At 51.3% G+C, this 20501-nt stretch overlaps 1 protein-coding gene across 2 annotated transcripts in view; it reads right to left on the bottom strand.

Moving 5' to 3' along the window:
* UPB1 (beta-ureidopropionase 1) overlaps positions 1-18605 on the bottom strand; it is a 28356-nt gene extending 9751 nt beyond the window's left edge. The window contains exons 1-5 of one of the 2 annotated variants that reach the window (XM_047762280.1): positions 18404-18605; positions 11867-12038; positions 10189-10276; positions 3630-3724; positions 1726-1887 (exon numbers count right to left, since the gene is read on the bottom strand). In XM_047762280.1, the coding sequence (XP_047618236.1) occupies positions 1726-1887; positions 3630-3724; positions 10189-10276; positions 11867-12038; positions 18404-18507 (621 nt within the window). In that variant the 5' untranslated portion in view covers positions 18508-18605. The remainder of the gene's footprint in view (positions 1-1725; positions 1888-3629; positions 3725-10188; positions 10277-11866; positions 12039-18403) is intronic. The other variant, XM_047762282.1, reaches the window with a different exon arrangement.
* Positions 18606-20501: the final 1896 nt, after the last annotated feature.

Below are 20501 nucleotides of genomic sequence, written 5' to 3'. Positions count from 1 at the left end.
CCTGAGTCCTAATGGATGCTAGTTGGATTCATTTCCACTGAGGCATGACGGGAACTCCAACTTGGGTGAGGTTTTAATCACGGTACCACTAGAGGCTAAGGTATGTGGTGTCAGTGTCCTCACCAAGCACCTGTCCCCATAGGAAGGCTATGGCTGAAGGGACAGGGCATGTCCACAGCTGCCTGCCTTCTGCTCTAGGAGTGGGGGACACCGCAGCCCAGTGGGCAAGTGACCTGCCTGGCTGACGAAGGCCAGTCCAAGGCTGGAGGCCCATTCTGACAGCGCCTTTCTCCATGAAGCTTCCTGGGTGCCCTGCCAGGGATCAAGGGGGTCCCTGCATAGCAGGTAGAAGGGGACACACACAGTCCTCCCACTCCCTTTCCTCCTTCCCCCTTGGGGTGATGGTCAGGGTCCCAAACAGATCTGCTCTCTGCCTTTTGCCTCCTCTCATTTCTTCTTCTTCCTTCTGATTTTTAAATTTTTTTTTGCTTTCTCGGGCCACATCTGCAGCATATGGAGGTTCCCAGGCTAGGGGTCGAATTGGAGCTGCAGCTGCTGGCCTACGCCATAGCCACAGCAATGCAGATCTGAGCTGAGTCTGTGACCTACACCACGGCTTACAGCAAGCCGGCTCCTTAACCCACTGAGCAAGGCCAAGGATTGAACCCACATCCTCATGGATACTAGTCAGGCTCGTAACCTGCTAAGCCACAACGGGACCCCCCCCCCCACCCGCTGCCGCCACATTAATTTCAATTCACCAGAGCCAGGCAACAACCAGGATGTGCACAGGGTGGACACAGGGGCAGATCCTGGTGTGCTGAGAAAAGCCTGGCACTATCTGCGGAGAGCTAAAGATTAATCCAGGGTAAACAGGTAAGGGGTGCGTCTTCCCGCCCCACCTCCAGCTGTCGCTGGACAACACTGGGCTCCTCTGTCTCCCCAGGGAGCCTTGGTCAGCTCAGCACATCCTGACCATCCCAAGAGAGGCTGCAATCCCCACAACCAGGGAGGGCAGCAAGGATGGGAACATCCTATCCTGAACAGTTGTACTTACTGTGGGTCAAGTTCACACCTCACAGCTTGGGCACTAGGTGGGATTCATTTCCCAACTCAAACACCCACCTGCCTTCACCCTCTCCACCCATGACTGGCACCAACCAAAAGAGCTCCCCTGGTTCACACCCTAATCATGAGCATGAGGCCCCAGCCAATACACCTGTGCCCAGACACACATTCCCTCGTCACCCAACACATGGACGTGGCCACCTCAGACCCCACAGGAGCCTCAGCAAAGGACGTCTACCCCTTAAGTGAGGACTCGACTGTATCAGATGAGGAACTCAGAGCTGGAAGGGAATCATTTCACACTGGTGCACTATTTATTTTGCTTTCAATTTATGTACTACTTATCTTAAAGAATAATTCCAAGAGGTCAAATCAAAGGACAAATAGATTTTTGGCTGCACTTGCAGCATGCAAAATTCCTGGGCCAAAATGGAATCTGTGCCATAGCAATGACAATGTCAGATCTTTAACCCGCTGAGCCACCAGGAACCTCTCCCAAATCAGGGAATATTAAAGAAAATAGCCCTTTGTGTTTGGGACTCACCCAGGAATCCCAGGGCATCCCGCAGGGCAACTCAGGGAGACCCCAGAGGGGCAGGTGCACTGCCTTCCAGTCGGGCTGGTCACCCAAGGGCTGGTCACCCGAGGGACGCTCACCTCGTTGAAATCACCCACTCTGGGGATGTGGTTTTTCCTTGTCTTCCCCAGGACCTTTCCCGAGTTGGAGATCACCACGGCTGTGTTCCACAAGACGTCCCCGTGCTCCACGTCACGCTCCAGGATGGGGGACACCACTACCATGCCATGCTTCCGCGCCAGCTGGAGAAATGAACACAGTATAGTCCTATTTTTGAATCAATTGTCATAAATTTTTATGGAGGAATTCAATTATCCTCCTAGATAACTAGGCTGGGTTCAGAGCTCTCTGCATTTGCTCTTTGGAAGACTAAATGCCCACGTTGTCCTGACAGCCAAGTTTAGCTAAAAAAGAATTGTCACTGTCCTTGTGCACTGTTGGTGGGAGTGTAAGATGGTGCACCTGCCATGAGAAACAGTATGGCAATTCCTCAAAAATGAAAACAGAACTAGTGGGAGGTCCCTGGTGGTACAGTGGATTAAGGATATTGCATCATCACTGTAGTGGCTTAGGTGGCAGCTTGTGGTGTGGGTTCCACATGCTGCAGGCACAGCCAAAAAAAGGAAAAATAAAAATTAAAAAAATCATCATATGCCTCATCTATACCAAGGAGACAAAAAAAAAAAAAGAACCAAACCAAATCCAACTTGTTGATACCAAATTCCTTTTGTCTTAAGAAAGAATGTCAGGACCTGGTGACTAGGATGAGGAGCCCTAACCAATCATCTGTCATCAACTCCAGCCAGCCCGTCATTACCTTTGGCCTCAAAGTTAGGAGAGAGGCCAGGCCAGGTGGGCAGAAGGTGTGGCTTTGAGCCCTGCCAGGCGGTCATGAGTCAGCGGCCCCTGGATGCGGACAGGCATCCCCGGGGCCAGATGCCCATCCCATTCTCCCTTTGCTCTTTCTTCCTCCCTCCCTGGTCCAGGCGTGTCATCTGCCATTGCCTCCTGACCAGTCCCCTTCCTCTTTTTGTCACAGCATGGAATCCACAACCTGGTGGCTGAGGTTTTTCCCTACAGACTGAGAACACTGATGTTTCAAATTACAACGCATTGACAGAATCACAAGGATTCCAGTTCTGCTAAAAACCCCCGAGTATCTGTACAAAGTCTGTAATGGGACAGGGAGAAATGAAAGCAGTTATTTTTTCTGAGGTGGGACAAAGGCTAAGTCACCGTTGGAACCTCTTGGAATGTCATGGGGTTTTATGGATGGCGGCTTTATTGAGATCAAATTCACAGAGCCTGCAGTCCATTCTTTCTGAGTGGCCATTCAGTGGTTTTCAGTACATCGAGGCTTGTGCAACCATCACCACAACCTAATTTTGGAACATTTTCATCATCCCCAGTGGCAACCCATCCCCATGAGCAGTCACTCCCCATGCCCCCGCCCTCCTAGTGCTCCCCCCCCAAAAAAAAAAACCACTGATCGGCTTTCTGCCTTTGTGCATTTGCCGATTCTGGACAATTCATATACATGGGATCAGATACACACGTTCGGAGGTCTTAATACAGACATGTGAAGCCCGATTTCCACACTGATGAGACAGGCTATGCAGACAGGCTCATGTCACTCAGGCAAACAGCACATGGAAAAGCAGAGTTCTGGACGTGGGTGATCCCGTCCCCACGTGCCAACTGTGTTACTTGCCAGCTGCAAACCCCACTACCACCACCCTGGGCTGCAGATGCCTCACTTAAAAGGCCACTAAGGGCCATTGGCTCTGAAACTATGACTTTAAGTGAAAGTGTACTAAAAAGGAGGTGGGGGCAGTAAACAGCTGTATCTTTTCTTATCTGGCAAAGCAAGAGCCAAATGGGTGTCTTTTCCATGGAGAAGGGCCGCCCCTGGCAGCTGCGGCCCTGCTCCATGACCTGTGTGCAGGCGGCTGCTGCTGCCGGTGGGAGACAGTTCATGTCCTACCTCTTGACAGAATCTGGTGGTTGGTCCGTCCTCTGCAGACTCAGCAAATTCTGTCCACGGGAGCTTCTCTCTCGTACAGAAAGCAAAGGGCATGGCTGTGGATAGAGGAGAGGTCAGCATCATGTCCAAGCTCATGGCCTCTGCGAGGGCTCCTGGGCCCAGAGGAGGGTCTCCACGGGGAAGAGCTCCCCCAGCTTCTGAGGCCTGTCCCTGGCCATGGATGTCAGGCCGACCCCACCCTTTGGGCCTCATGGTGAAAGCAGGGGAGCAGCCAAGCGTCCTTTGAGCAGTCCTAAGAGCAGCTGCAGCAGGACACTGACTTGCACCCCCACGTTCACAGCAGCGTGACTGGCCGCAGCCGAAAGATGGAAACAACCCAAGTGTCCATCAAGGCATGAAGGGATTAACAAAATATGGTCCATTTGTTCAATGGAACACTAGTCAACCTTCAAAAGGAAGGGAATTCTGACACTTGCTACAACATGGGTGAACCTTCTTGAAGACATGATGCTCAGTGAAATAAACCAGCCACCAAAGGACAAACGCTGTTAAGATTCCACTCAGGTGGGGTCCCCAGCACAGGCAAAGTCACAGCAACAGAAAGCAGAAAGGTAGGTTCCAGGGGCTGGGGAAGTAGAGAATGGGTTGTTTGTGGGGACAGACTATTAATTTGAGAAGGGGAGAAGGTTCTGGAGATGGTTATGCTACAAATGTGCATGTTTAACTGCTACAGAACTATAGACTGAAAAATGGCTAAAATGGTAACTTTTACATTATGTCTATTTTACCACAATTTTAAAAATACTTTTTTTTTTTTTTTTTTGCAAAAAGTACAGCCAGAAACTGTTTCCAAGCAACTGGCCAAGATGCAGGTTGGTGAGACCACAGCTGAGGTTCCTTGGGGTCTGCATCAAAGGGCCGGTGAGGGTGGCACTGGGACCCCCAGCATGTCACCACAGGAAGGCTCCTCCCCCTAGGGACAGATGGGCTTCTTCAGGAACCAGAAAACCCCATCAGAAGTTTGGGAACCACTGGATGCGTTGAGTACTCCTCATGGCAAAAGCCTTATTTCTGTGATCTCTGACTAGATGCTACTAGGGGGCTAATTCCATACGAAATTTTGTTAAATTCATGGATTTTTTTTTTCTTTTTTGACTGCCCCTCGGCATATGGAGTTTCCAGGCCCAGGGATAAGACCAGAGCCACAGTTGTGGCCTAAACCACAGCTGCAGCAAGGTCGGATCCTGAACCCACTGTGCCGGGCCAGGGATCGAACCTGCATCCCAGCACTCCCAAGACACCACTGACCCCGTTGCGCCACAGTGGAAACTCCAAACTGATTTTTGTTTGCCTTTTTTTCCAGACAGCAGGTACATATACACAGTCACACATCAAAGAACACGCATGCTGAGGTGGTTTCCTTGGAGGGGGGGAGGGGCTGCAATGGGGGTGGACACCAGGGATCTCTGGCTGAGTGTGTCCCAGGGCTCCTCAGTCTTGGCTGGCCATGCACTTTGACATTAGCCTGACAACGTGAGCTGGGATCTCCCTGGGATGGGCTTTGAGTTCCCGGTATCACCAGTCAGGTTGAACGCCTGGCCTCGGGGCCACTGGCCTTCCTAGATTCATCCTCCAGCTGACCTGGTCCCTACCATTTGCCCACCTCCTGCTGAGCTGTTCATCTTTTCCTCCTTGACTTGGAGCCCTGAATTCCTTGTTTGGACCAATTCTGTATACAGCTAGCCTGCTGCACCAGCAGGTTCCCCCAACTATGGGTGGAAAATATTTGGAAAAAAAAAAAAATCCACAAAGTTCCAAAAAGCAGAACTTGAATTTGCCAGGCACAGACAACTCTTTTACTTGGCATTTATGCTGCACTAGGTATTATAAGTAACCCACAGATGATCTAAAGTTTTAAAGTAGGATGTGTGTAGATAAGAGGCCTTGGGCATCCCTGGGTTTTGACATCCACAGAGGTGGGAGTCCTGGACCCAATCCCTGTAGATACTGAGGGAGAACTGTGCTCCTTATTTTTTCTTTTGGCCATGCTGCCAACAAGTGGAAGTTCCTGGGCTAGGGATCAAACCCGTGCTGCAGCAGCAACTATGCCGGATCCCTAACCAACTGTGCCACTAGGGTCTCCATGACTGTGCTCTTAGATCTGCCTCCTCCCAATAACCAACTCCCTTTATTTCAGGGGAGACAGTTCCACAAGCTTGCTATTGTTTGGGCCACTCTGAAAGGGACCAGCTTGCAGGGAAGGTCTTTGGGAGACTGTGTGATGTGCTGGTCGCCGAATGGGGTGTGTGGCCTGTTTGGGGATAATCATGTAACCCCCTTTCCCCAACATGGCCATGTACCCAGCATGGTGCCAGGCCTGGTAACAGGCAGCTTGTCCCCCATATCTCTGAAAAGGCAGTGTGACTCCCCTCATTTCTCAGAGAAGCATCAGCAACCCCCCCAATTCCTTCCAGACCCAGGGAGCCTGGTCCTGCAATGACCACCCCACCATCTCAGGAGCTTGGGGTGGTGGTACACGGAGACAGCTAAGTGGGCAGCAGGTCTGCCAGCAACAGTCCTGGGGGGCCTGGCACCAGGCTCAAGACTCCCCAGGCTCCTTTGATGAAGAGGGATGAGCTATTTTAAGGAAACCCACAAGAAAGCTGTTGATAACAAGGACCAAGCCTTAATCACCATCCCCCTCTTAGCTTTCAAACCATTAGGAGAGACTCAGATGCCCCAAGAGAATAAAACCTCCCTTTCCGATTTCATTTCAGGTTGCTAAGCTCTCCAAATTTCTCCATTTCCATTTTAATGGCTTCTTTTCCTGTTTGCACAACTGCTGTCAAGTAAGCAAACTTTCAAAAGAAGCCGTGGAAAGGAGGTTGGGGGAGGTTGGCTGCAAAGTTCCAACCACAGTTTTCAAATCAGAGAGAAAGGGGGCTCCCCATTCATGGAAACAACATGTCAGACTTAGGCCTTCCCTGCCCTCAGGAGCTGCCAGCCCAGATGGGTACTGAATTGGAACCCTGGCATGGTATCATGTCACCACAAAGTGCTCTGTTCTGTGTAGGGGAGTCCCCAGGGTCCCCCACAGGAGGGAATGTCTGTGCAAGGCCTTGATAGGTGAGTGGGAGTTTTCCAGATCCAAGAAAGGGAAGAAGTTGGTTAAACCACCTAATAAATATTTTTTAGTGTCAGTCACGTACGTACCAGGGATTATTCAAGCTCCTAAAGATAAAATAGGGGTAGGGGAAAGGATAAACAGAATGTGGTCCAACCAGACAATGGAATATTATACAACCATAAAAGGGAAGAACATTCTGACCTGTTCAACAACCTAGATGGACCTTGAAAGCATTCTGTTCAGAGAAACAAGCCAGACACAAAGGTCCAAACACTGTATGATGCCACTTACATTAGAATAGAAAAATTCACAGAGACAGAATGTGGAATGGAGGTTATGGAGGTGGGAGATGAAGGGGAGTTACTGTTAAATGAGTACAGAATTTGGCTGGAGATGATGAAAAAATTTGAGTATAGACAGTGCTGATGATTATACATTTTTGCAAATGTACTCAATGTTGATGAATTGTACACCTGCCAGTACTGATAAACAGTATGCATGTTTTAGATTAAATTTTTTTAACATTGGCGTTCCCATTGTGGCTCAGCAGGTTAAGACCCAACTAGTATCCATAAAGATGTGGGTTCGGTCCCCAGCCTCACCCAGAGGGTTGAGGATCCGGTGTTGCCACAAGATCCAGCATAGCTTGCTGATACGGCTTGTATCTGGTGTTGCCATGGCTGTGGCATAGGCTGGCAGTTGCAGCTAAGATTCAACTCCTAGCCCAGGAACTTCCATACGCCACAGGTGCATCCCTAAAAAGAAAAAAAAAATTAATGTTAAAAAAAATAGGGGATTGGGGTGGGAAAAATCAACACCTATCCCAGGCAATGACCATGTGGAGTTTTCAGTCTAATGCAGAGGCAGACAAATCAAAAGCACCATACAAGAATGAAAGAACAGGTGCAACGAGAAATGCAAAGAACGTGATGATGATCCTCTGGGTCGGGATGGGAGGTGGGGTTGCAGACTGGACACACACCTTTGCCCTTTCCTGAAACCTCACCAAATGACAGTAAAGGGATTTTTTTTTTTAGCTCCTCCCCGCCATGGTGTGCAGGGGCTTGATGCAGGGGTCTTAGTCCCCAGACCAGGGACTGAACCCAGGCCAAAGCAGTAAAAGTGCTGAATCCTAACCACTAGACCACCAGGGAGCTCCTAGTAAAGGGATTTTTAATCACAGGTAAAAACCCACAAGGCTGGGGCACTGAGACAGGAATGAAAGCAACAAAACATGGGAAGCGTGGAGATATCTTAGTGAATCTGAGAACACTGAGCCCCCACCTAGCAGTACAGACCTCTTAAAAGCTCAGGAGCCAGAGGCAGTGAATGGCTCTACGGATGGGGAAGAAGGAGGGGAGATAAACAAGTAGGATTGATGGAGTCTACTTAAGAAGGGGTCAGATCTCTCCCCTGCTCCAAGAGGCTGGGGCATGCCTCTCTTACCCCAGCTGGAGGCTCGCTCTCCAGGAACAATTAAACAGAGGGTCTCTGGCCTTGTGGAAACTGGGCCAGATGAAGGGGGCAGAGCGATAAAAACAAGGGACTAAGTAAACACCAGCATCATGGCCTCCTGTCCTCTTTCTCCTCTGGGCAGGAAATGAGAAGAATCATCTTTGGGGAATCTGAGCATCTGAAAAAATGACCTGTGGATTTTACTGTGAAGGATTTCCTAACAAAGAGCTAATCCTGGCTACGCTATCATGAAACCCAGTGGAGGAGCCCTCTCCCACAAATTCAGAGCTTGCAATCAGCCTGTAAACCCCAGTTCTGAAGACACAAGCAGTCAGGGGGAATACAGAGGCCAATCTGGAGTAACTAGGGATGATGCAGGGAAAAAAATTACTAAATATCCTCAGAGATAAGATATTACAACTCTAAAACAAGAACAGGATGTGATAAAATAGGAAGTTTCAGACCAAAAGAATCTTGTAAATTCAAAATCTGAAAGCAGAAACAAAAGACTGAATAGAAGGCTGATTGACAAATTAGATAAAATCCACCAGAAAATTAAGCAGAAAGACAAAGAGAGGAAAAAACCAGGAGGAAATACAAAAGAAAGCTCAGGATTTAGTCCAGAGTTTCAACATCTTAATAAAAAGGGAGTATAAGAAAAAGAGGAGAGAAGAAAAGGGAGAAAATCACTAATGAAACAATGTAAAAACCGCCCCTAGATCTGAAAGAACCTATTGAGCGTGTAGAACAATAGATTAAAATATACATGTACGGTGGTACATCATTATGAAATTTCAAAATATTAGAGAAAACCAGAAGACCCTACACCCTTCCAGAGAAAAATAAACAGGCCATATACAATGGGGGCATAAATCAAAACTGGCTTTAGACTAGTCATCAAGCCCCAAAGCCAGAAGACATAGAACAAACTGAAGGAAAATTTCCACAAGTCTGAAGGAAAATGATTTCTAACCCAGAATTCTATACCCAACCAAATGACCCAGCAAGTTGTAGGAGGGACATATTTTCAGATATGCAATGTCTCAAAAAGTCTACCCAACAGAGTTTTTCACATGTCTAAACCTCTAAAGGGGATTTAGGGAACTGGCAGAACATTTGGGGTAGACTTTTCAGTAAATAGAAAACTCCAGGAAGACAGAGAGCTATTTGGGAAAAGAAATCAAAGCAATTTCTTTTGAATCTTGGCCGAGAATGGTAGAGCAAGATGGTCTTGCTCTACCAGACCAGGCAAGGTAGAGAGGCCAGGAGGAGGCCAAGGACTCCACTGTCTCCTTCCATTGGGGCAAGTTGACAGAGGATGCAAAACTGAAAAATTAGGAAGCAGCCATACGAGCAAAGGTAAATCCCAAAAGGACCAGCTGAGAGCAGGAAGTAGCTGCTTCCTGGCTCCTTAGGAGAGGAGAGCTATTTTTTGGTAACAGACCTTGTAGACCCATTTGACTCGAAACCATGAGAATGTATAATTGTGATAAAGATAAAAAAGTAAGATAATGAAAAGGCAGAGAACTATTCCATGTGGAATAGTTCCCCTGTGGCTCAGGAGGTTAAATATCCGGTATTGTCACTACTGTGGCTCAGGTTGCTGCTGTGTCTTGGGTTTGATCCCCGGCCTGGAAGCTTCTGATGCCTCAGGTGCAGCCAAAAGAAAAAAAATAATTTAAAAAAAAAAGAAAAGAAAAGGTACACAGTAGCAGGAGTATTTAACAGGGACACAACTTTACATGGGCTTTGAGCTGAGATCCAAGATCCACTGAGCAGGGTTAAAAGTCGGGGGAGGGGGAGGGCACCTCAGGAGAGTGAAGGACTGTGGACAATGAACCTTGCCAGAGATGAGAAAAAAAAAGAGGAGATTTTAAGAAATGTTAAGGAATTTTTTAAGTAGCAGATCCTCCTGGCAGCATGGAGTCAAGGCAGCAGTGTTTGCAGGTGGCAGAGAGCACCCCCAGAGAGACTTACTCCATGCCTCCTGGAAACAGATGATGTTGACTCCACACATGGCAGCCACCTCTGCAATGGCCGCGATACGTCTGTGAAGGGCAGTGACCTGGCAAAGTACAAAGCAAGGATTAGAACCCACTGAGTTCTACTGGTTGAGACCATTTTCAGAACTCATCCCAAGGAGGGGCAGCGAGAACCCCCACCCAGCCAGGTGTAAGAGGATGAGGAGGTGGGATGTCCTGGTATGTTCCGGTCCTGGTCACTGTCCTCAGATCTGAAATCTGCAGGAAAAGGCAGGGATATGTGCTTGGGGACTCCACATACTGAACGACATCCCCTGGGCCTCAGTTTCCTTGCCTCAAGAATGAGGAGAGGAGTTCCCGTCGTGGCGCAGTGGTTAACGAATCCGACTAGGAACCATGAGGTTGCGGGTTCGGTCCCTGCCCTTGCTCAGTGGGTTAATGATCCGGCGTTGCCGTGAGCTGTGGTGTAGGTTGCAGACACGGCTCGGATTGCGCATTGCTGTGGCTCTGGCGTAGGCCGGTGGCTACAGCTCTGATTCAACCCTTGGCCTGGGAACCTCCATATGCCGCGGGAGCGGCCCAAGAAATAGCAACAACAACAACAACAAAAAGACAAAAGACAAAAAAAAAAAAAAGAATGGGGAGAGCTGGGCCTGCCTCATGGGATTGCTGGGAGGGCCATGTGAGGATGGGGGCTGCTTACCGCTGGAGGGGCCACCCATGCCACAACCATCCCCCCCACCACCCAGGGCAAACTGCTCCCATGGCCCCAGGCATGGTTCACTTATTACCAGGGACGCTGTCCTGCCACTTCTACCCTCCTGTGTGTATCTTACCTTCCCATGACTTGCCTCTCCCAGCTGTGCTCCCTCCCACCCCAAATTCCCTGCAGGTGTTATCCACATGTTCAGAGAAGGGTGGCTTTCCTGGTGACGAGGATCCCGGGTGCTCCCTGGCCTACAGGTGCCCCTCAGCTGTGCTGTTCCCTGTGCTATCACATTCCCCCCACTTCCTGTCATTCCCATGACCCCACAAGCACCTTGGGAGCAGGAGGATGGAATCCTCAGCATGGCTGGCTTTCTGGGGACATTCAGAAGTGTGTGTTCAAAGACAGAGCAGGAGACTAGGCTGAAAACCCAGAGAGCACAAGTGCTTCCCTATACTCCGTCCCCCCTCAAGCACCCCCACCCCCAGGGACTGTGTGCATAAGCTTCGCCACATCTGCTGGGCGCCGGGGTGTGGGGTGAGCACAGACTCTCTGCCCTCCAGGACCTGACAGTCTGGGATAGCCAAGGAGATACACTGCGGCCGTGGGGAGGGAGGTCCCCACTTAGGATCCAAGCTGGGACACAGGCAGGTCCCAACTGGTATGCGCCAGCAGGAGCCCCAAGAGGCGGGCTCCCCAGAGAGCGCTTGAGCCAGAAGGGCGCCCTCCCAACCGGGAAATGGAACTTGAGCTCAGTCGCGGTGGACAGAAGGTGGAGAAGGAGTGAGAGGAAGGCAGAGGAAGGGTAGAAGCCAGAGATGTGAGATGTGGCTGGAGAGAAGGGAAGCCAGGCAGAGCGTCATGGTGACCACCCCATGCCCCACCGGGGACCATGGTCATGTTCAAAACACAGAGTGGGCGCCACCCATTTATGTATTTATATATTTACGGTCAAAAGAGGTCAAACCTGTTTCACCACAGGAGTGTCCGCGGGGAGGGGGGTTCTGTTCTGAACAAGCCCCACACGCACAGTCCGGGGCCGCCTCTGCTGCTCCTCTACGGCCTCAAAGGCACAGCCCAGCAGCTCGAAGTCCCCCTTGGTGGCGGCTTCAAAAGCACCTCTGGGCAGGTTAAGCTCCCTAGGTGGGAAGGAGGAGGGGGATGATTTGCACGAGGTTCTCCCCACCCTGCGTAGTTCTCAGCAGGCAGAGAAGGGGTCGGGGAGCAGCCCAGGTTGGGGGCACCGTGGGAAGCTGGGGCAGGGCTGGAGGAAAGAAGCCCAGTTGGGGGAGAATGGACCTGTCCTGACAGACTTGAGCCAGGAGATGGCCTGGCAGGCCTGGCGGAGGAGGGCGGAGGGAGGGGGCAGCAGGGTGAGTTAGAGCTGCTGAAATCAGGGGGGATTAAATCCCAGCAGTCAGCACAGAAGGGATGGAGGCTAGGAACCTGCTGGGTGGACGTGCCAGGGCTCTCAGCAGGACAGAAGGTCCTGGGGCCACCTGATGCTAAGGATTACAAGTCTCAGGCCACCTCCATCTTCCAGTCCCACTGCTCCTACCGGGGAGGGGGCAGCCCCAGGTGAGGGTGTGGCGGGGCCTGGATATCCAGACCAAAGGCTGAAGGGCTCATTCTGGTTGGTGGCTTATTTATTAACAAAGGCAAGTGGATTATTTATAAAACCTCCCACCAAAGTGACCAGAGGCCAAACAGCAAACCCCTGGCACCTGTTCTGTGCCCGGCCCAGGGGTGAAATCTGCAGGGGCACAAGATGCAGCACCTGGCCAGGAAGGCCTTACCATCTAGGGGCATGACGGTTATGAAATACCCAGAGAATGCATCAAAAAATAACCTGACAGCCATTATCTAATAATATTTCTCTCCTACTTTAAATCACTTTCTTAAAGATGTTTCTTTCAAAATCACAGCCCTGTCAGCCCGAGCCCCCTGCCACCGCCCCCTGCCAGGCGGGGCCCTGTGACGGCCCTGACAGCTCTGAGCTCGGTTCCACCCCTGACAATCAGCCTGCTTTTCAACAAGTCAGGGTTCCATGTGCTTCCGTGGGTTAGAAATAGCAGCAGTGCCCACACTGTGCCTCCCATTGCCGTGACTGCCTCAGACGCCCCCCGCCTGCAGGCGGATGCTCGCCCCCCACCCTCCAGGACAAGTCAGGATGGGACAGGAAGGAGGGCCACCATGCAGGCGGTCCTGGTGGGCCATCCTCAGCCTGCAGCCTCACCCAGGAAGACATCAGGTGGAAGAGCTCTCGCCCAAGGTTTGCAAGCCTGGTTGTAACTGCACCTGGAAGGGGTCCTTCAGCCTCTGGCCATCTCCCCCCACCCACTGCCACCAGCTGTCTGCTCTCCCCATGGTTCTATCAACACTCATCTCTGATATTCAAGATGCACAACCTTCCTGCCTCCATTCCCCTCCCCGCCTCTTCTCTGAGGCCATGCAGGCCCAGCTGCTCCATTGCCTTCTGGGCTCCACTAGCCTCAGCCCCCACTGTCTGGCCACCACCTGAAGGTTTCTCCACCCTCCAGGCGTTCCATCACCCACTCCTACCTGCTTCATCCCGAGAATTCAACCGGCTCCACTCCCTAACCATGTGCTGTGCCCACCAAAGGGCCCACCAAAGGCCTGGCTGGAGGATGTGGCCAGCAAATGGCCACAACCTTGCATGGGGGGCTCCCAGCTGCCCCCAACCCCCCCTTGGTTCCTACAGTTGGCTCTTTGACTGGTGGCCCCTCGGCCCCTCATCCTAAAAGGCCCCCAGCCTGGTGGCCTCACCCACAGCTTTAAGGAGGAGAGTCTGTCACTTCCTGTCCGGGTCCCACACCCCCTCTGCCCCTCCCTGCCCTCGCTTTCCAGTGGGGTCAAGGGAGGCCTTGCCCAAGGGAGCCCAGCCTTTGCTTCCTTGGCAACCTCTCACTTCTGGAACTTCTCTTTCCCCTCTAATGGCTCTTTACATCAGCATTTTAAATAATTAAGCCAGAACTTTGTTACAAAAGAAACACATACTCATGGGGGAAAAAGAAATCAAACAGCAGATATGGACTTTGAATGTGAAATGAATTCCCTTCCATCCCACCCTCAGCCTAGTCCAGAACCTCAGAGAAGGCCCCCTTAACAATGTCTTCTGTGTCTTTCCAGTATTTTTCTCTATGCGTGTGTTTTGCACATACAAAGGCATCTTTCTGTATGTACTGGTCTTCCATTTACGTACCTTTTTCATTTTAACAATGTGCATACCTTGGACATCTCTCCCTGTGTCCTGCAGTCCTGCCACATTCACTATGGCAGCTGTTTGAGTCTCTCCCATTAAAAAACTGGGAAAAGCGGGAGTTCCCGTTGTGGCGCAGCATAAACAAATCCAACGAGGAACCATGAGGTCAAGGGGTCGATCCCTGGCCTCACTCAGTGAGTTAAGGATCCAGTGCTTTCATGAGCTGTGGTGTAGGTCTCAGACAAGGCTCAGATCCTTTGTTGCTGCGGCTGTGGTGTAGGCCAGCAGCTGCAGCTCTGATTTAACCCCTAGCCTGGGAACCTCCATATGCTGTGAGTGCAGCCCTAAAAAGCAAAAACAAACAAACAAACCAAAATAAAATCAAATAACCTAGGAAAAGAGAGAGAGGGAGGGAGGAAGAAAGGAAGCGTGTTCTACACAGGCCTCTCTTGTTCCAGAACCATCAGGCTTCTGGTTGCTAAAGCCAGTGGACCTCCTGTTATCCTTATCCTTCCAGATCTCCCTGAGCTACTTGACACTCTGTCCTTGTCCTGCTCATATCTTTGACATAGGCCCTAGGGTCCCTCATCCTGGCATCTCTACCTCTGGAGTCTCCCATGACATCTCCACTTGCTCTGCCCTTGAATGCTGGGTTCCCCAGGTTCCTACCCTGCGCCCACACCTCCACCCGAATGGCCATCTCTGGGACAGCAGCCTCCACTCTGATGCCCACCTCTGCAGCGTCTCTGTGGTGGGCTAAACTGTGGGCCCCCAAAAAGTGTGTCCACATATTAATACGTGGAACCTGTAAATGGGACCTTATTTGGAAAAGGGTTTTTGCAGAGGTAATTCAGGGTCTCAAGATAAGACCACCCTGGCCTTCCTGAGTAAACTCTAAATCCAGTGATGGGTTTTATAAGAAATGGCAGAGCACAGGGAGAAAAGACGACCATGTGAAGACAGGCAGAGACTGGAGGCATGATGCCACAAGCCAAGAGGACCCTTTGGGTCCAGAAGCCACCAGAAACCAGAGACAGCATGGAAGGATTCCTCTGGGAATCTATGGGAGACTGTGACCCACCCGATACCTTGATTTTGTACTTCTGGTCTTCAGAACCACGAGAATGCCTTTTTTTTTGGTCTTTTTGCCTTTTCTAGGGCCACTCCCGTGGCATATGGAGGTTCCCAGGGTAGGGGTCTAATAGGAGCTGTAGCTGCTGGCCTACACCACAGCCACAGCCACAGCAACAGCAATGTGGGATCCAAGCCTCATCTGCGACCCACACCACAGCTACAGCAACGCTGGATCCTTAATCCACTGAGCAAGGCCAGGGATCGAACCCGCAACTTCGTGGTTCCTAGTCGGATTCGTTAACCACTGTGCCACGACGGGAACACCAAGAATACATTTCTTTTGGTGTAAGCCACCCAGTGTGTGGTCATCTGTTACATCATCCCTAACACCACCCATCAACCATCCCCAAAGCTGCTCCAGCCACCCAAGGGTCCAAGACAGAAGCTGGCACCAGCCTCACCCCCACCCGCCACCCAGCCAGGCAGGCTCTCCACAGACTTCTGGAACCCTTCCTCGTCCCTACCCCCAGACATGCTGTCTGCTTTAGGCCCCCTCACCTTTCACCTGCCCTTGCAAATTCTCTGAAGGCTCCCTCCACTATCAGCACAAGTCCTGCTTCCTTCCTGGAGAAAAAGCTCCCAGGAGCCATGCCAAGTATTCCTGCCTCCTCTCCTGGGCGGCCTCCACAGCACTCTATACCTAGTCCCCAAATGGGCATATCCCCTAATGTCTGCGCCAGAGGACCTGAGCTCTTCCTGTCTCCAGACTAACTCCTCTATCTCTGTCAGGATGCAGCTCAAGCATGGCGCCCCACAAAGCCTTCCCAACCTCCCCTCAACCTGGCTCATGTAAACTCTCTCCACAATGCAGGACAACCAAGAAAAGACAGAAAGCCCTTCAAGGGCAGGACCCACAGCTAACTCATCCTTCTGCCCTAGTGCCCAAGACAAAACAAACCCTCTATAAATTCTTGTTGAATGAACACATGCTTCTTGATTCTGGCTGTTTTAAAATTGAGAGTCAGTGTTCTCTGGGGATTTCATCTGTCTGGCTCAGGCAAAGGCTCATTTGGCTCAATCACTTAGCAAATATTTACTGAGCATCACCTTTGCACCAGGCACAGCCAAACATCAGGAGAGAAGCTGGTCTTGCGCGGAGCATGGGGTGGGGGTGGTCTAGGGGAGGGGCTGAGGACTCGGGTCCATCAGGCCTTCACAGAGGCAGCCATGTCCAAGTCAGGTGGGGAGGAGTGAACAGGAGCTTAAGTGGGAGAAGAGTTTTTAATTTTTAATTTTATTTTTTGTTTTTGTAGGGCCACACCCGAGGCATATGGAGGTTCCCAGGCTAGGGGTCCAATCGGAGCTGTAGTCACCAGCCTACACCACAGCCACAGCAATGCAGGATCCGAGCTATGTCTGCGACCTATACCACAGCTCACGGCAACGCCAGATCCTTAACCCACTGAGCAAGGCCAGGGATGGAACCCACATCTTCATGGATACTAGTTGGATTCCTTAACCTCTGAGCCATGACAGGAACTACCCAAGGGAGAAGCGTTTTTAAATGATTAATTTTCTATCTGCACTTTGCAATCTGTTCCTAGCCAAATCCTACCCAATCACACAGATGGGGCAAGTACAAAGGTTTATACTCCAGAACTTGGAAGAGCTCAGTGCAGAGTGGAACAGAACCCAGAAAAGGAACTAGGAGAAGGAATGCAAAAGGGAAAGCATTTACTCAGTTATTGTGAGCTGAGCCCCAGGAAGAGGCCTGAGGTGGGGGGCGCAGATAGAATTTGGCTCCTTTTCCCTCTACTTCCAGTCCCGTTGCCTCTGCAGCAATCCAAATGTGCCCGTGAAGTTCTTCTTACATAACAGTCCTTACCTTGAGCTCTAGAATGAGCTCCAGCCAGTCAACCATGTGGAAAACCTTTCTCTTTTCCTAAGACTCTCCCTGACACCCTGGACCTGGGTCTTTTCCCAGGAGAGCATGCCCACTTCATCCTTAAACAAACCTAGTATCTGAGACACCTCTTGATTTAAGACACTTTCTTTGGGAGCCTCAACTCTAAGAGGGCTCCCTTGTGATGAGCTTTTCCAGGTGCGGTGAAAGCCCTGAAGGTCATCCGGTTCCAGCACCTCTCTTTGGGTATGAAGAGCTCTTCCTGACAGACTTCTGTATTGTGCCCACTGCCAAAGGCAGCTGTTCTACTTTTACCATCCACTAGCAGTGAAAACACCTGTGACTCTGAGGCCTGTGCCCCACCCCCATACTCCACATCAGTTGGTGGTTGGGAACCTCTGATCCAATCAACACCCTCAGTTCAGGTGAGCTGATCAGATTCCTGCCTCAAACCTCAAAGCTGCTGTCGTGAGGTCAGGGCACAAGCATTCTGGTGGGATTGGGGTTATGGGCAAGGACATGGAAGGACATTTAGTCAGGAGTTGCATGAGGTCAGCATTTGGATTTCATTCTCAGGGCTGTGGGAATCCCTTAGAGTTTTAAGCAAAGGAGCAACAGGATAAGATTTACATTTTCTGGTTGCTTTGAGAAAAGTGCAATGAAGAGAAACAAGAGTGGCAGGGGAAGTGTCTTCCAGCTTTGTTCGCCCAGTGTCCAGCTCTGCACTTCCCTCAGAAGGTCCTAGTGATACACACAGCAGGCTGGGAGCAGAACAATGCTTGCTCTGAGCGAGGTAACTAACTCTTGTGACTTGCCAGTGGGAAAGGCTGCTTCACCAACCAGACTCAGAGGCCTCCACCTCTGAGGATCCACCAGAAGCTGGGTCACTGCAGGAAGGAAGGGCTGGGGCTTCTGGGCTGAGGTACTGACATAGACACCCAGGGGACAGGCCTCGCTCTGGGGAAGAAGCTGGTCACTGGAAGCTGGGAAAGAGAGTTGGGTGGTCATAGGCAAGAAGAGTAAAAACTGTCCTTTGTCTCCAGGCAACTGGGGGAGAATTGGCTTGTAAAGGTCACCCCTGGGTTGTGCAACCCTGAGGTCCCAAAGCTAAGCTGTCACACAAGACTTCCTACTCAGACCTAGACCTAATCTGCTGGCCAACTCAGGACCGCACTCCCCCCCACCCCACCCCACCCCACCCCAGCTTCCACAGACCTCTTCAGATCCTGAAGCACTCTGCCTGGCCCCCTAGATCGACACCCCTTGACCCCAAGTCCCCCCTCCCCAACCTCTGTGGCCCACACCTGGTCTCCTTGCCATAGAGGATGCGTTTGACCTCCCGCAGGTCTGCGAGTGGCAGATGCTTCTCCAAGCACTGCTCCAGCGACTCAAATTCGGCCACCGCCATGGCTGGTGTCTGCAGCTGCCGCGTCCCAATCCAAACTGCCTGCTGCCCTTTGCCCCCAGTTGGAAGAGGAGGAGACAGTTGCCTGGCAGGAGCTCCCTCCCTTCCCCTCTGGCCCAAAAGCTAGAGGAAGGCTCAGGTGCGGACACGCCCCCTCCTCGTGCCTTGGCCTGGGGCCCAGCCAATCAGCACTCAGGACCTCGTGATAGTACTGACTCTCGCACCTCCTTCAACACGCGCCAGCCACACCCCTTCCACCCTGGCCTGGTGAGCCTGGCGCCTCAGCCAGCCAGTCACCTGCAGCCCAAGGACCCAGGCCACGTGCTGGCCTCACGCTCTCCTCACCTCAGGTTCCTGCCCTAGCGTGAGGACAGAGGATGCGGTCTGCGGGAACGAAGGTAGGGATGGGCTGTGTCCTCAGGGCCAGGCCGTGCGTCCCAGAAGGACACTTGGCCGCCATGGGGTTGACGCGGCCAAATGTCATGCAGTCAGTATGGCAGGTGGGTGAGTGTCCTCACGGCCTTGTCCTGAGGGGTGGGCCTTGGAGGTGTCGCTCAGAGCCCAGGTGGCTCCCCAGCCGACCAAAGGTGCAGCCCCCGGTACAGAGCAGGCCCCGTGCGCAGTAGGGCAGTGCCGTGAGGGGCAGCTGGTCAGCCACTTGCCAACCTGGAACCCCAGTCACAGGCCTCCGTGGCTGCTCTGTGGATCTGAATCTCTCTGCCTCTCAGGGTTGTTTACCGGGAGATGAGATGGGAACACAAACTCAAAGCAGGTACTGTGGGCCGGATGCTTCAGCTAGTTTACGGGAGCTGCTAATTCACAGGTTTAGGTCATTGCTTTGATGAATGCTAACCGCCGATTCCGGCATCTGGTGCAGACTCCGTGGAAGCATCTGGAAGGCTCCGCGTCTAAAGCTGTGAGATAAGGCCATGCACAGACCAGCCAGACTGCGTGCCTTTGTTCTGTGATTTAAGGTAGGGACAGACTTGTAAATGAAGCAGATTTAACTCCTTCGGTTTGCACAAGGTAGACAAGAAACTCTGGAGCTCAGGGGAAGGAGTGACTTCTGGCCTAGAAAGGGAAATCATTTAAGACCGCAAAGGAGAGGCTTCATGGCCCACTCAGAATGCTGGGTGGGTGGGGAAGTTCCTGTCGTGGCTCAGCAGTAGAGAACTGGACTAGTATCCATGAAGGCGCGGGTTCAGTCCCTGGCATTGCTCAGTGGGTTAAGGATCCGGTGTTGCCATTAAACTGTAGCATATATTGCAGATGCGGCTTGGAACCCGCGTTGCTGTGACTGTGGCGTAGGCCGGCAGCTGCAGCTCCAATTCAGCCCCTAGTCTGGGAACCTCCATATGCTGCAGCCAAAAAAAAAGATTGCAGCAGGGGGGTCTGAACCTGCCCTCTTCCTGCCTGCTCTCTTCTGTATGGTATTTCCTATTTTAGTTAATGGCCTCGCTGCCCACTCCATTGCCAAGCCTTCGGTAGTCATTCTAAACTCCTCCATGTTCTTTCTTTCCCCCATACAATCAGTTCTGCTAAATTTATCTCCTGGTTTTTGTTAAACTCCTTCCCTCTCCCACCTCATGCCTGCAATTGTGTCATCTTTTGCTTGAATTGCTGCCAGTCTTCCAGCTTAACTCTTTACCTCTGATGTCTATCCTTACCTGTCCTTCTCAAACTAAGATCTTAACATCTTTTGTGGCCTCTCATTCAGTAGCGCCCTGCCTACAGTGATCTTCCATCTTCAGTTTTGTGTACTCCTCCCCATCCTCCAAGATGCAGCTTAGATTTAACCTCCTCTGGAAAGTCTTCTCCACTTGCGCCAGGAGATTTTAGATTCCACTAACCCTTGATGGATACCTCTGTTAGAGCATTTATCAAACACTATTGTGTAATTATTTCTGAGCTCTGGGCAGGAACTGGGTCTGATCTACTTTTGTATCTTCAGGGCTTTGGCACTGAATAAATGACTGTCGAAGAAATTAATTCTGAAG

The sequence above is a fragment of the Phacochoerus africanus genome, chromosome 15, assembly GCF_016906955.1.
Source record: "Phacochoerus africanus isolate WHEZ1 chromosome 15, ROS_Pafr_v1, whole genome shotgun sequence".
Classification (NCBI taxonomy): domain Eukaryota; kingdom Metazoa; phylum Chordata; class Mammalia; order Artiodactyla; family Suidae; genus Phacochoerus; species Phacochoerus africanus.
Note: the sequence above shows the minus strand (reverse complement) of the source record. Positions and strands in the feature narration are given on the sequence as shown.